At 37.6% G+C, this 14542-nt stretch overlaps 1 protein-coding gene and 1 pseudogene across 1 annotated transcript; both read left to right on the top strand.

The window, feature by feature from the left end:
* The first annotated feature begins 718 nt into the window (after nt 1-718).
* LOC103955736 (phenolic glucoside malonyltransferase 1-like) lies at nt 719-2166 on the top strand. The gene is given in 2 exon segments (XM_009367643.2): nt 719-1178; nt 1180-2166. Coding segments are annotated over 2 exon segments (1425 nt in total). The 5' UTR covers nt 719-740.
* Nucleotides 2167-9800: 7634 nt separating this feature from the next.
* LOC103955741 lies at nt 9801-11667 on the top strand (annotated as a pseudogene).
* The last annotated feature ends 2875 nt before the right edge of the window (nt 11668-14542 follow it).

Raw genomic sequence — 14542 nt, 5'->3', positions numbered from 1 at the left:
ATTTTTTCATAAAAAAAATTAATATAAAATATTGACGTGACTTAATTAGTTAATTATAACCATTCAAGTAAGAGAGAAAAAAAAAAGACTAGAGAGAAATTAGGAGGGACGATCCTCCTCCATAAAGAACAATGAACTCATAACGAAAACATTTACCACATTAGAAACAACACCAATAAAGGAGTTAAAAAACAGGAGGCAGATTGTCTGCCCTTCTCTTTGGATGCTCTTCCCATTCCTTTTTATTTTGTACGGTCAAGGTTAAGTCACGTCAACATTTTATATTGATTATATTATAGAGATAATAAAACAAAAAACAATAAGAATATAAAATATTAATATGACTTAACCGTGACAGTACAAATAGAAGAAGATAAAAAGAGTACCCGAATAGGAGGGCAATCTGCCTCCTCCTAAAAAACAACATAAATAGATCAACACAGAAATAACATGCATGTAATATCACTGTCACATCGACATATATGGCTATACTAGGCGATGTGCATGTGATACTAGCTTCTAACATCTACCACCCCAAAATATTATCGCAGATCGATGCATCCTTCTGATCTCTAGAAACTAGTGGTTGCGGCACAGTTTCTAAATCTTTTATTTATTTCCTCGAGAGCCTCTAAAACTCTTATCAGCTACATCTTATCATTTCAGTTAAACGACACAAGTCGCCACCCTAAAAACTGATCACAATTTGCCGAGGTTTGCACACCCTAAACTCTTCTCCGATGGCACACCGAAACTCTGTGAAAGTTGTTGAGGTTTGCAAGGTTGCTCCACAACCACGCTCACTAGCTGACTCAGTCACACCACCACCACCACCTGAGTCCCTTCCTCTAACCTTCTTTGACTTGCTCTGGCTAAGATTTTCACCCGTCCAACGCCATTTCTTCTATGAAATCAACCATAATTCTTCCAACACTTACTTCTCCGATTCAGTACTAATCCCAAAACTCAGAGCCTCACTCTCTATCGCCCTCCGACACTTTCTACCTCTAGCCGGAAACGTCATATGGCCCCAAAGCTTCCCTAAACCTATTCTTAGTTATGTCCAAGGCGACACCGTTTCGCTCACGATAGCTGAGTCTGATGCTGATTTCTGCCATCTAGTTTCAACCAACAACTTCAACATCAAAGCCGAAGAATACCACCCTCTTACACCCCCATCTTGCCGTGTCTCACGAACGAGCCGCCGCCGTGGCATTCCAAGTCACCATATTTCCTAACCGTGGCTTTTGTATTGGAACATCTATGCACCATGCAATCCTAGACGGCTTGACTTCAACCATGTTTGTAAAATCATGGGCTCACATATGCAAACACGAAAATTCCAATTTGATACCTGACCAGCTCAAACCATTATACGACAGAAGCGTCGTCCAAGACACAGCCGGGCTCGAACCAATTTTCTTGAACCAATTGCTAAACATGGATTCAGACCGGCCCTTCAATAGATGCTTAATGTTCGTCGATCATTTTAAAGCTCCAGCAGAAGACACAATTCGAGGAACGTTTGTATTCACTCGGGAAAAAATAGAAGCACTAAGGCAATCGGTGAAAGAGAAGAGACAACAACATGGTCATCAATCCGTTCAAAAATTGTCTACGTTTTGTGTCACATGTGCGTATGTATGGATTTGCTCAATCAAGGCAAAAGAAATACAAATCGATCATAAAGCTGCAGTTCTGATGGGCTTTACTGTGGACTGTAGGTCGCGTTTAGACCCTTCTATACCCGCCACTTATTTTGGCAACTGCTTATCATGCAGCGTAGCAGTTGCCGAAACGAAAGTGGTTTTAGGAGAAGATGGTCTGATTGTGGCAGTCAATGCAATTAGTGAAGCTATAAAACGTTCGGACACGGACGGAGTTTTGGGTGGATTAGAGAATTTGCTTCCTTTACTGTACTCAACGAGTATAGATCATGAGAGTTTACTCTCTATTGCTGGATCGCCTCGATTTGGAATTTATGGGACTGACTTTGGATGGGGAAGACCAAAGAAGGTAGAGGTCGTTTCTATAGAGAAGACTGGAGCGATGTCTCTCACAGAATCCAAGTATGGTGGTGGAGGCGTTGAGGTTGGGCTGGTTTTGAAAAAACATCATATGGAAGCCTTTTATAATCTGTTTGCTAAAGGTCTTGCAAACATCTGAAGCTATGTTATTGTCATTGCCTTATGTAATAAGGTATGCAACTTCTAAAATCATAGTTGTTACATTGTTTTAGTATGTGTCCCGTTCAGGCTAGCTACTGTTGAAAAGTTTAATTTTAACCGAAATAGTGTCATTTGGAGAATTTTTAAGGTATTTCGGATTATAAATACTGTATTTCGGATTATAAATATTGTAGTTACTTTTACCACAGTGATAAAAATGTGTTGAGTCCGTACATGACGATGTGGGTTCGTGTTGAAAATAAGTCTCACATTGATGGGAGGAGGAACCTTGCATGGGCTTATATGAGGTTGGGCTACTCTCCATATTGCCAATTGGTTTTATGGTGGAACCCCAATTTTTTTATGGTATCAGAGCATGTTGTCCCACCTGTGAAGCCAAACAATCACATGTGCTCCACGTCACCATGTCGTGTTGTCCACGTGTTATGTTAGAAAATTCGCCACACGTGAGGGGGCGTGTTGATAATGAGTCTCACATTGATGGGAGGAGAGATTGTGCATGGGTTTATAAGAGGTTGGGATACTTCCCATATTGCTACTTGGTTTTATGATGGAACTCCAACTTTCTTTAATTTGAACTCCGTTGGTGGCTAATCTAACAAAATTTATCGTTTGACAAAAAAAAAAAAGGTTCACAACTATTTTGATGAAGTAGTTATTGTCATTTCAAATTCATTTATAAATGAAACATATTTATGATGTATGTATGAATTTGACTGTTATAAAGTTTAGATATAGTTTGAATGAATTCGAATCCTCTTTGTGAGAATTCTGGGAATCTGTGAATCATGTCCGTTCATTATACATCGTGTGGTTAGAAAACATTTTAAATATTTTTATTTAAAATTAAATACAAACAGTATTTGACAAAAGATGTATGAGCTGAACACGATTCACGAATTTCTAGAATCTTCTCCAAAAGAATCCGAAGAATCCGAAGAGGATCCTGTTGGAGTTTGAATTTGACTTTTTTTTTTTTATAAAATTTAGATATAGCTAGATCTAGGGAATTTTATAATGACACTAGTTAGCAGCCCAGCTTTACAAATGGGAGGAGGATTATCTCCCATCCTAATCTCTCTCCCATTTTCTCCCCTTCTACTTAAATGGTTACGGTAAGCCACATCAACATCTTATATTGATTTTTTTATAAAGACAATAAAATAAAAAGCAAAGTGTGAGAGGAGGGGAGAGAAAGGGATGAGAATAGGAAGGGACGTAACTTACTCCTTATAAATGAAACCCATGATGTACTTTTGATCGAATTCTGACCACATTTCTATTCTTTGCTCCTGAATGGGTGCCCACATTTATATATTTTTTATTTTGTGTAAATTGTCGATTTTTTTCTCTAAACTTTCACTCAGATTTCGACTTTTCTTTCAAACTTTTTAATTAGAAAATTAAGAACTTAAACTAATTTTTTTGGCTGATTTCCCCTCTTGCTGTTAGTTTTTCATCTATTCCTTCCAAATTTCTGTTAAATGAAAACATGTGCACATTATGTGAGGGTAATACGGTCGCTTTGTTCTTTAATCACTCAAAATCCAAAGGTCGAAGCATTTTAACTCTATTCATAGATCATCCGCTCAAGATAGAAATAAATGGGTTGCTTCACATGGAACTTCAACGATTCAAATTATGTAATTTGTAAGTCTTGATTCATAGATCTTCATTCCAACAATTCAATTTGATTTAAAACCATTTGCCTATTTAATTGTCACGATGAAATTTCAATATTTTTTACAACATAGTGTTCGCAAATTTTTTTTTTTTTTTAACTAAATTAGATGCCTCAAATATTTTTAATTTAATTAATATTTTACAAGAATGATTTGTGAGTTGTAACTTAAAAAGTAGATGATTTGAATTATTAAAATTCAATATGTGTTGGCCCCACAACTACTCCCTTTTTTTTTTTTTTAAAAGAATTTGACATTCATTCCCTTAAAAGCTGTATGTGTTTAAAATTCAATATGTGTTGGCCCCACAACTACTCCCTTTTTTTTTTTTTTAAAAGAATTTGACATTCATTCCCTTAAAAGCTGTATGTGTAGATGCATAGTCATCGCATTCCGCACTTACGCTTCTTTCCATCTCCAATATATGGTGCAGGTAAAACCCATCTCCACTGACATTTAAACTTTAAATTATTGGTGTATTTATCCGAGGTGGGACTCGCCCATCGTCAACACGTTCACATGTGAAAGTTGTGTAACAGGCATACGTCCTTGCCTAGTTCATGAGTAAAAGAAGGAGATGAAATAAAAATGGATAATGCTATTTATATATTTATTTTTATTTTTTACATATTTTTGTTAACTTTTTAGCTATTGATCTTCTTCAATTCATTTAATTTGGTAGTCAAAAATTAAGAAAAATGTGTAAGAAATAAAAACAGGGATGTGAACATCACTACCCAATAAAAAGGGGCCAAAATCCTTGGTGGTTCTTTTAGAGCAACTCCAGCCCATGCTAAATGGACTGGCACCAAGTGAAGAAAATGGACTGGCACCACATTTTTCTGCTCCAGCCCGCACATTTGACTGGCACCCAGCCCGTGCCAGTCAACAGCCCAGCCCAAAATGGACAGACCCAGAAGCCGGTCTGTTTGATGGCGCGTGCAACACACGCGGCTGCCCAGGCGAGTAGCCGACAAAAAGACCAGGCGGTGGGGCCCGCGTGCAGACCCACTTGCAGTCGTCCGGGTGAAGGAAACGTGGCCTCCTCAGAGCCGTTGGATTTCCAACGGCTAGTTTTTTAGGCCGTTGGATTTCCAACGGTAAAAAAAATTTAAATTTCAATTTTAAATTGGACCGTCCGATCACAGATCAACGGTCCACGTTTATTTCACCAAAAATTAAAAAAAAAAAAAAAAAAAGGCCCAACGGTCAGAAATTTGACCGTTGGCCCCGTGGCGTAATGAGTGCTGTTGGATTTGATTATTTTTCAAATCCAACGGTCACGATTAATTACAACATTAAAATTTATTAAAAATTAATAAAAAAATGTCAAAATTTTTTAAAAAAATACAGAAAAATTTTAAAAAATACATTTTTTTTTTCTATAAATACCTAACCCTCATCTTCCACCTTACACCACATTTCAATATTTTCTACACTTTCTACACTTTCTACATTTGAATATTTTGTACACTTTGAGAGAAAAAAATGACTTCGTGGAAGCTCAGTGAAGATGTTACGTTGTGTGAATGTTGGGTTCGCACTACTCATGACCCGATTACGGGTAATGAGATGGATAAGCGAGAAATGTGGAGTAAAATTACGAAATCGTTCAACGATGTACATGGAAAAGATGCCAGATCTAGTCAAGGTCGTTGGAAAAAACTCAACGCATCCTTTACTTGTTGGAAAAACGCCCTCTCTCATGCTTCTGGTAATTTGCGTAGTGGGACAAGTTTAGCGGATGAGGGTAACAATATTTTTATTTATTTATATGCATTCCACCCACATCAATATTTTAATTTATTTAATTTCTTATGTAATTTTTATGTAATATGCATTCCAAATACTTATGTAATTTTTATGTAATTTTTATATAATTTTTATGCATTCCACAATTCTTATTTAATTTATTATGTAATTTTTATGTAATATGCATTCCAAATACTTATGTAATTTTTATGTAATTTTTATATAATTTTTATGCATTCCACAATTCTTATGTAATTTTTATGTAATTTTTATAGACACTACAAGCACAAGCATTCTACAATGCAAAGAACCATAACAAATCATTCAACAAATGGGAATGTTGGCAAATTGTCAAAGATTGCCCTAGATACAAAATTGTGGCAACTGGTCCAGAAGTTGTCATGCACGGTATGGGTCTACACAGTTCGCCAGAAGCAGACACAGCCGAACAAGAAGCCAACACATTTGAAGACACGGAAGGGATGCCTGAACAAGTGCCAGAGACCCAACCGACTCGTCAGTCCCTCAGGCCTCAAGGTAAAAAGGCATCAAAGAAAAAAAGTAGTTCTTCCAAAAATGACTACACTAAATATATGGAGGAACTTACTCGTCAAGGTGAAATGAACATGGCATGGGAAAAGGCTAGAGATGAGGAAAAAGCTGCTGCTGTGGCAGCAATTATTGCAGCTACTGAGGCTCGTGATGCGGCGTCTGAGAGACAAAGAGAAATAGTTAATCGAGAGAACGAGATGATTAGAGAAGCACTTCATCGAGAGAATGAGATGCTTAGAGAAGAAAGGATGGCTCAAACAGATCGTGACACTATGAACAAGTCTCTAGTAGGACTGTCTCTGAATTCAAAATATTTTTGGACATCAGAAAAAAGAGATGTCGTGCGAAGGAGGCGTGCAAGAGATGCCGAAACAAGTCAAGGGGGTTCCAGCTACAGAAATCCTAGCAACCAAGATCCTAGCACCACATATCCTAACTGCACAGACTTTATTTAATTTCTTATTTATTTTTAGAACTTTATTTAATTTCTTATGTAATTTCTTATTTATTTTTATAACTTTATTTAATTTCTTATGTAACTTCTTATTTATTTTTAGAACTTTATTTAATTTCTTATGTAATTTCTTATTTATTTTTAGAACTTTATTTAATTTCTTATGTAATTTCTTATTTATTTTTAGAACTTTATTTAATTTCTTATGTAATTTCTTATTTATTTTTATAACTTTATTTAATTTCTTATGTAATTTCTTATTTATTTTTAGAACTTTATTTAATTTCTTATGTAATTTCTTATTTATTTTTAGAACTTTATTTAATTTCTTATTTACTTTTAGAACTTTATTTAATTTAAAATTAAAATTACATAACCTCACCATTTAAACTTAAAAAAAAACCATTTAAACTTAAAACACCAAATAAAATTACATAAAACACCATTTAAACTTAAAACACCATTTAAACTTAAAATTACATAACCTCACCATTTAAACTTTTAAAAAAAAAAGCAAACACACTAAATAAGATTACTTAAAAAACAATACACTTTATTCTTCAACCACAAGCCTTATTTTAATTATCTTCGCCTTCGTGCAAGCTCCACTGATGCTCAATCAAGTCATTCTGGCGGGCTATGTGCCAGTATGGCTCTTGCAATGAAGTGTATCGTTGAACGATCAATTCATTGTAACGTCCATCCCGTTCCAACGGCTCGTGTTGCACGGGATCTTCGGTCCGGTCATGAGCATAGTAGATTTGTGTTCTTGAGTTGTTCATCGGATCCGGCTCGTATTCATCGACGGCATCATAATCATACTCGTCTTCAACAATCATGTTGTGGAGAATAATACACGTCATCATGATGGATCGAAGAGCCTCGACATCAAACATTCTAGCTGCAGCCCTGACAATGGCCCAACGAGCTTGCAGGATACCAAAACAACGCTCGACATCCTTCCTACACCCTTCTTGACACATTGCGAAGTGTTTCTCTTTTTCACTCTGCGGGTGTGGCACTGTTTTGACAAATGTTGACCACCTTGGGTAAATACCATCTGCAAGGTAGTATGGTCCCTCGTATTTAGTACCATTAACCCAATATGTGCATCTCGGCCCACACCCTTGTAGCAGTTCGTCAAACACTGGAGATTGGGCAAGGACATTTAGGTCATTCTGAGCTCCTGGAACACCAAAAAAAGCATGCCAAATCCATGTATCAAAAGAAGCCACCGCTTCCAGAATGATGTTTTTGGCTCCTTTTCTGTCGCCATAAGCTCCTTGCCACGCACTTGGACAATTTTTCCATGTCCAGTGCATGCAGTCGATGCTTCCAATCATGCCAGGGAAGCCTCGCATCTCAGCCTTCCTCAGAAGCCTTCGCATGTCCCTTGGCGTGGGTTGCCGAAGGTACTCATTGGTGTAGAGGGCTTCAATTGTAGAGCAAAACCGCATCAGGGACTCCAGAACTGTTGTTTTTCCCATCCTTGCGATCTCATCCACTTGATCTGCAGATGCTCCATATGCAAGCATTCGCAAGGCAGCCGTAATTTTTTGCTCAGGAAGAAGACCTAGAACATGAAAAGCATCCTCTTTTTGCACAAAATATGGATCATGGTTGCAAACATCACTCATGATTTTAGCGAACAAACTTCGTTGCATTCTAAAACGACGTCTAAAAACATGATCAGGGTAAACGCTGTTGGGAATAAAATAATCTTCCAAGAGATCTTTACCTCGTCTTTCCCTTCTTCTATCGATGTTTGCCGCACGTCCGGGTTTGGCTATCTGACCCATAGCTTGCATGATACGGCGGGAATGTGAGGCCCTCTGCCTTCTATGGTGATCATCGTCATCCTCCTCCATTGCGAAGGCCTCATCTCCACCTCCACCTTGGTCAAGATTGACCAATTCTTCCTGTTGTGCCAACAACCTTTTCTGCTGCTCTTGCAACTGTTTATACGCTCTCCTTGAAGAAGACATTGTAAAAACTCAAGATTTGAAAATGATAAAGAAGAATTCTGAGCTAAAAAAAAGGATTGAGTTTAGTGTGAGGATGGATGTAGGGATGTAGGGTTTATATGGACAAAAAAAAAGAAGATGAGGTTCTGGACAATGCCACGTGGCACTACGTGATTGGTTGAAAATCTTAGCGGAAATCTATTCAAAAAATAGTACGTTCGGATAATGACACGTGGCGTGACGAGATTGGTTAAAAATCTTATCGAAATCTTGCCTAAATTATTGTAAACAGGAAGTGACACGTGGGTTGTCGGGATTGGTTGAAAATCTTAGCGGAAATCTATTAAAAAAATAGTACGTTCGGATAATGACACGTGGCGTGACGAGATTGGTTAAAAATCCTATCCGAAATTAAAACTATTTTTTTTTATTATTTTATAAAAAATTATTTAATATTTTAAATGGACTGGGTGCCAGCGCATTTTGTAGGGGTGGAGATCGTTTGTGCCAGCGCATTTTTAGACTAGGTGGCAGCACATTTTTTTTTGGGGTGGAGATGCTTTGGCCTATTACTGTTCATTGAGTCTGTTACTGTTCAATTAAGTGGATAAATGGGCTGGGTGCTCGCGCAAAGTGGATAGGGGTGGAGTTGCTCTTAGTGGACTGTCGCTATTGCTTGGGACATTTCTTTAGCGTGGACGTCACTGACGAGTTACAGAAAGAAATGGATTGTACGGGAGAGGTTGGGTTGGCTGTGGGGCTGTAAATGCGATTGGTGAAGATATTGACCATTCAACCTCTAAAATGAAAAGAACAATTGAGAGAGTTAATGCTTTTTACGTATAATATATATACACATACATTACGAAGATTTGAGTTTAGTTTAATTGGCTAGAACGGTATGTTTTATTAAGAGAAATTTTAGTTAATATTCGGTTGTAAATAAAAACTAATTAGATTACCCTTTTTTGTTGTATATTTTCAGATTAGTTAGAATTTGTTACTAGTTGATTAGGGTGAGTTCAAGAGTGTGTTGAGCCTTTATTTTATATATATATTCACATGTAATCTTATTTGTAAGTCAATGAAATCATACTTTCGTCTCTGTCAAAGGACACTATCCTATCGACACGCTTTCATCTTCTCTCTCGTCACTAAATTCGAATTCCCTTTCTCATATTTATAACGACAACGATTTAATTGAATGACACAACAAACTTTCCCCGATTGAATGTCAGCGGTGTTGTATTATTTTATTCTGTTTCCACCTGGCTCTGCACTAAAGCTTCTTCCATTTCTCCAATGGCAGAACCAAGCTCAATCAAAGCAGCTGAGGTTTGCAAGGTAGCCCCAAATCCAAGCTAAATCTTTTGTTTATTTCCTCGACACACTGTTTCTAAATCATTTCAGTTAAACGACACAAGTCGCCACCCTAAAAACTGATCACAGGTTGACGAGGTTTGCACACCCTAAACTCTTCTCCGATGGCACACCCAAACTCTGTGAAAGTTGTTGAGGTTTGCAAGGTTGCTCCACAACCGCGCTCACTAGCTGACTCAGCCACACCACCACCACCACCTGAGTCCCTTCCTCTAACCTTCTTTGACTTGCTCTGGCTAAGATTTTCACCCGTCCAACGCCATTTCTTCTATGAAATCAACCATAATTCTTCCAACACTTCTCCGATTCAGTACTAATCCCAAAACTCAGAGCCTCACTCTCTATCGCCCTCCGACACTTTCTACCTCTAGCCGGAAACGTCATATGGCCCCAAAACTCCCCTAAACCTATTCTTAGTTATGTCCAAGGCGACACCGTTTCGCTCACGATAGCTGAGTCTGATGCTGATTTCTGCCATCTAGTTTCAAGCAACAACTTCAACATCAAAGCCGAAGAATACCACCCTCTTACACCCCAGCTTGCCGTGTCTCACGAACGAGCCGCCGCCGTGGCAGTCCAAGTCACCATATTTCCTAACCGTGGCTTTTGTATTGGAACATCTATACACCATGTAATCCTAGACGGCTCGACTTCAACCATGTTTGTAAAATTATGGGCTCACATATGCAAACACGAAAATTCCAATTTGTTACCTGACCAGCTCAAACCATTATACGACAGAAGCGTCGTCCAAGACACCGCCGGGCTCGAACCAATTTTCTTGAACCAATTGCGAAACATGGATTCAGACCGGCCCTTCAATAGAAGCTTGATGTTCTTCGATCATTTTAAAGCTCCAGCAGAAGACACAATTCGAGGAACGTTTGTATTCACTCGGGAAAAAATAGAAGCACTAAGGCAATCGGTGAAAGAGTAGAAACAACAACAACATGGTCATCAATCGGTTCAATATTTGTCCACGTTTTGTGTCACATGTGCGTATGTATGGATTTGCTTAATCAAGGCAAAAGAAATACAAGGCGATCATAAGGCTGCAGTTCTGATGGCCTTTACTGTGGACTGTAGGTCGCGTTTAGACCCATCTATACCCACCACTTATTTCGGCAACTACTTATCATTCAGCGGAGCAGTTGCTGAAACAAAAGCGGTTTTAGGAGAAGATGGTCTGACTGTGGCGGTCAATGCAATTAGTGAAGCTATAAAACGTTTGGACACGGACAGAGTTTTGGGTGGATTAGAGAATTTGCTTCCTTTACCGTACTCAACGAGTATAGATCATGAGAGTTTACTCTCTATTGCTGGATCGCCTCGATTTGGAATTTATGGGACTGACTTTGGATGGGGAAGACCAAAGAAGGTAGAGGTCGTTTCTATAGAAAAGACTGGAGCGATGTCTCTCTCAGAATCCAAGGATGGTGGTGGAGGCGTTGAGGTTGGGCTGGTTTTGAAAAAACAACATATGGAAACCTTTTCTAATCTGTTTGCTAATGGTCTTGCAAACATCTGAAGCCACGTTATTGTCATTGCCTTATGTAATAAGGTATGCAACTTCTAAAATCATAGTTGTTACATTGTTTTAACGTGTTCTATTCAGGCTAGCTACTGTTGAAAAGTTTAATTTTAACGAAAATGGTGTCGTTTGAAGATTTTTTTAGGGCATTTCAGGTATGGGATACTGTAGTTATTTTAACAATTAAAATTTTTGTTTACAAAGTACTGAAAAAAAAATTAAAATTGAAATGATTAAAAGCTAGGAGTATATAGGTAGTATAGAAGGGAACTTTAATGAAAATCTCTCAGTCCTGTTCATTTTAACAAAAAACTACATTTTTAAACTAAAAAGTCAATCATGGTACTATTTATTTTATCATTTATTTTGTCCTTATTATTAAAAGTTTTTAAGTTTTTTTTTCATTAGTTTTCCTTATTTTTTATGAACAACAGTGACTTTTCGATTAAAAGCGAAATGGTACAATGCTTGCTTTTTTATTTGGAAAGGGATCCTCTCTGGATCCTTTCCATCAAATCCACATAATCAATGAATTTGAGTCCTTGAAATTTGATCCAATGGCAACAAATAGGGAACTTTTTTAAAAGTTATAATAACTTTAACCGTTGGATCAAATTTTAAATATCTGAATTAATTGATTGGGTGAATTTAATTGATTTGATGAATTTAGTAGAAATGAACCGGAAATGATCCATTTCCCATTTGAAGGTATGCAATTCTATCTTTCTTTTAACTGTCACTTCAGTTTCTATTTAGGGTAAATTACACTTTCATACCTCAGGTTTGGGGTCTATTTCAATTCCTTACAACATCTTCAAAACATTTCACTTTCATACCTTAAGTACTATTTTATTTCAAAATAATACATTCGTCACATTTTTCATCTATTGATCCGTTAAATGCTGACGTGGCTGCCACATATATGCCACGTGACTGCCAAATGTCTGCCATATGGCAAAAAAAAAAAAAAAAAAAATTTAAATAAACCTAAATCTTCTAAATATTATAAATAAATAAAATTTAAAAAAAAAAAAAAAAACCCCTTCAGTTCGTCTTCCCCCCCCCCCCCCCAATCTTCCCCTCACTTCTCCCCTATCTTCATCTTATTCCTCCAACCCCTTACCTGCAACCCAGAGGAAAAAAAAAAAAAAAAAATTGAAACCTTATCCCCCTCATCCTCCTCTCTTCTCCCCGCAACCCCCAAACCCATCTCCCTATCTTTATCTTCTTCCCTGCAACCCAGGAAAAACAAAAAAAACAAAAAACCCTTCAGTTCGTCTTCCCCCCTCTTCCCATTTTTTCTCCCCCATCTTCATCTTCTTCCCCTGAACCCTTACCCCTACCTCCAACCTCCTTTTTTCTCCCCACAACCCCCAAACCCATCTCCCCATCTTCATCTTCTTCCCTGCAACCTAGAGAAAAAAAATAAAAAATAAATAAACCCTTCAGTTCGTCTTCCCCCCCCCCCCAAAAAAATCTTACCCTTTCTTCTCCCCTATCTTCATCTTCTTCCCCCAACCCCCAACCCCATACCTGCAACCCAGAAAAAAAAAAAAAAAAAAAAAAAAACCTAGATCCTGTCTCGCGTTCATGGAATGGGTGTGGATTTAAGGAGTGGGGGGGGTGTGTAGAGAAGGGAAGATGGTTGGTGTGAAGGTGGGTGCAAAGGGAGGGAAGGTCGCTGGTTGGGGGGGTACGAGAGAGGGGACGTCCTGTCGGGACTCAGGAGCTATACGGATATTGTGGAGACGGCGAGGAAGGTCGGGTTCGAGATGGTGAAGGAGAAAGATCTGGCCAAGCCGTTGGCGCAACCATGGTGGAATCGATTGAAGATGGGAAGGATCGCATATTGGCGCAACCACATTCTGGTGACGATGCTCGTTGCCGTCGGAATTGCACCGAAAGGAACCGTGGATGTGCACGAGATGCTGTTCAAAACCGCCGACTTTTTGACCAGGGATAGGGTCACGTGGGTGTTGGGGGGGGTTATTGGGTTTCTAGGTTTTGGTTTGGGGGGTTGATGGGGTGTTTATTTCAGTTTTTTTTTATTTATTTTTTATTTTATTTAGAAGATTTAGGTTTTAAAAACAAAAATTAAAAAAATATTTTTTTTGCCATGTGGCTAAGATTTGGCAGCCACGTGATATATAAGTGGTAGCCACATCAGCATTTAACGGATCAATGGATGGAAAATGTAACAGATATATTATTTTGAAATAAAATAGTACTTAAGGTATGAAAGTGAAATGTTTTGAAGATATTGTAAAGAATTGAAATAAACTCCAAACCTGAGGTATGAAAGTGTAATTTACCCTTCTATTTATGAAGAGTCAAAGTCACAACCTTTCTTTCGCTCCTATAAAGTCACAACCTCCATGAAGTGTACGTCTCATTCAAGAAATCATTCAACAAATCTGATCAGTTCATTCCTAGCATTAGTGAGTCTTGCATACATAGAGATTAAATGGGCATGATTTCAATATAGCATCTTGGGCACACTAAACGCTTATGATTTGAAGTGCTACATTACAAAGTTAGTAGCGTGTCTTAAGATTGTTACAAATTTTATTTTTCTGAATTAGTATGATATTATATTTATTGAAGAAATGACATTATATATATATATATGTGTGTGTGTGAAATTGTTATTAGCACTCCAAAAATCTCATTCTACACTCCAAACTTTCTATATTTAGAAAGAAAAATACACTTGGAGGAGTGTAGAATAAGATTTTTGGATTGTTAATAACACTTCCCTATATATATATATTGCTTGAAAAGATCAGCTCCAAAATGGTCATTGCAGACTAATTACAAAGCAATAATTAGACTTCAAGCACTTAAGTGGAGCGCATAAAAAACCTTATGATTGCAAAGATCAATAGAACCGGGAAAACTCTTCTTTATTTTTTCCTTTTTTAATTAAATATTAGGTTATAATTGCATTCTCTTTTGGGGATGAGCTCATTCCCCCTTGCGAATAACGTATTTTGATAGTACAAATTTCAAAGTTAGAGCCATTTAACTTTGTAATCTTC

The sequence above is a fragment of a genome, unplaced genomic scaffold, assembly GCF_019419815.1.
Source record: "Pyrus x bretschneideri cultivar Hongxiangsu unplaced genomic scaffold, Pyrus_bretschneideri_v1 Contig12, whole genome shotgun sequence".
NCBI classification, from domain to species: domain Eukaryota; kingdom Viridiplantae; phylum Streptophyta; class Magnoliopsida; order Rosales; family Rosaceae; genus Pyrus; species Pyrus x bretschneideri.
Note: the sequence above shows the minus strand (reverse complement) of the source record. Positions and strands in the feature narration are given on the sequence as shown.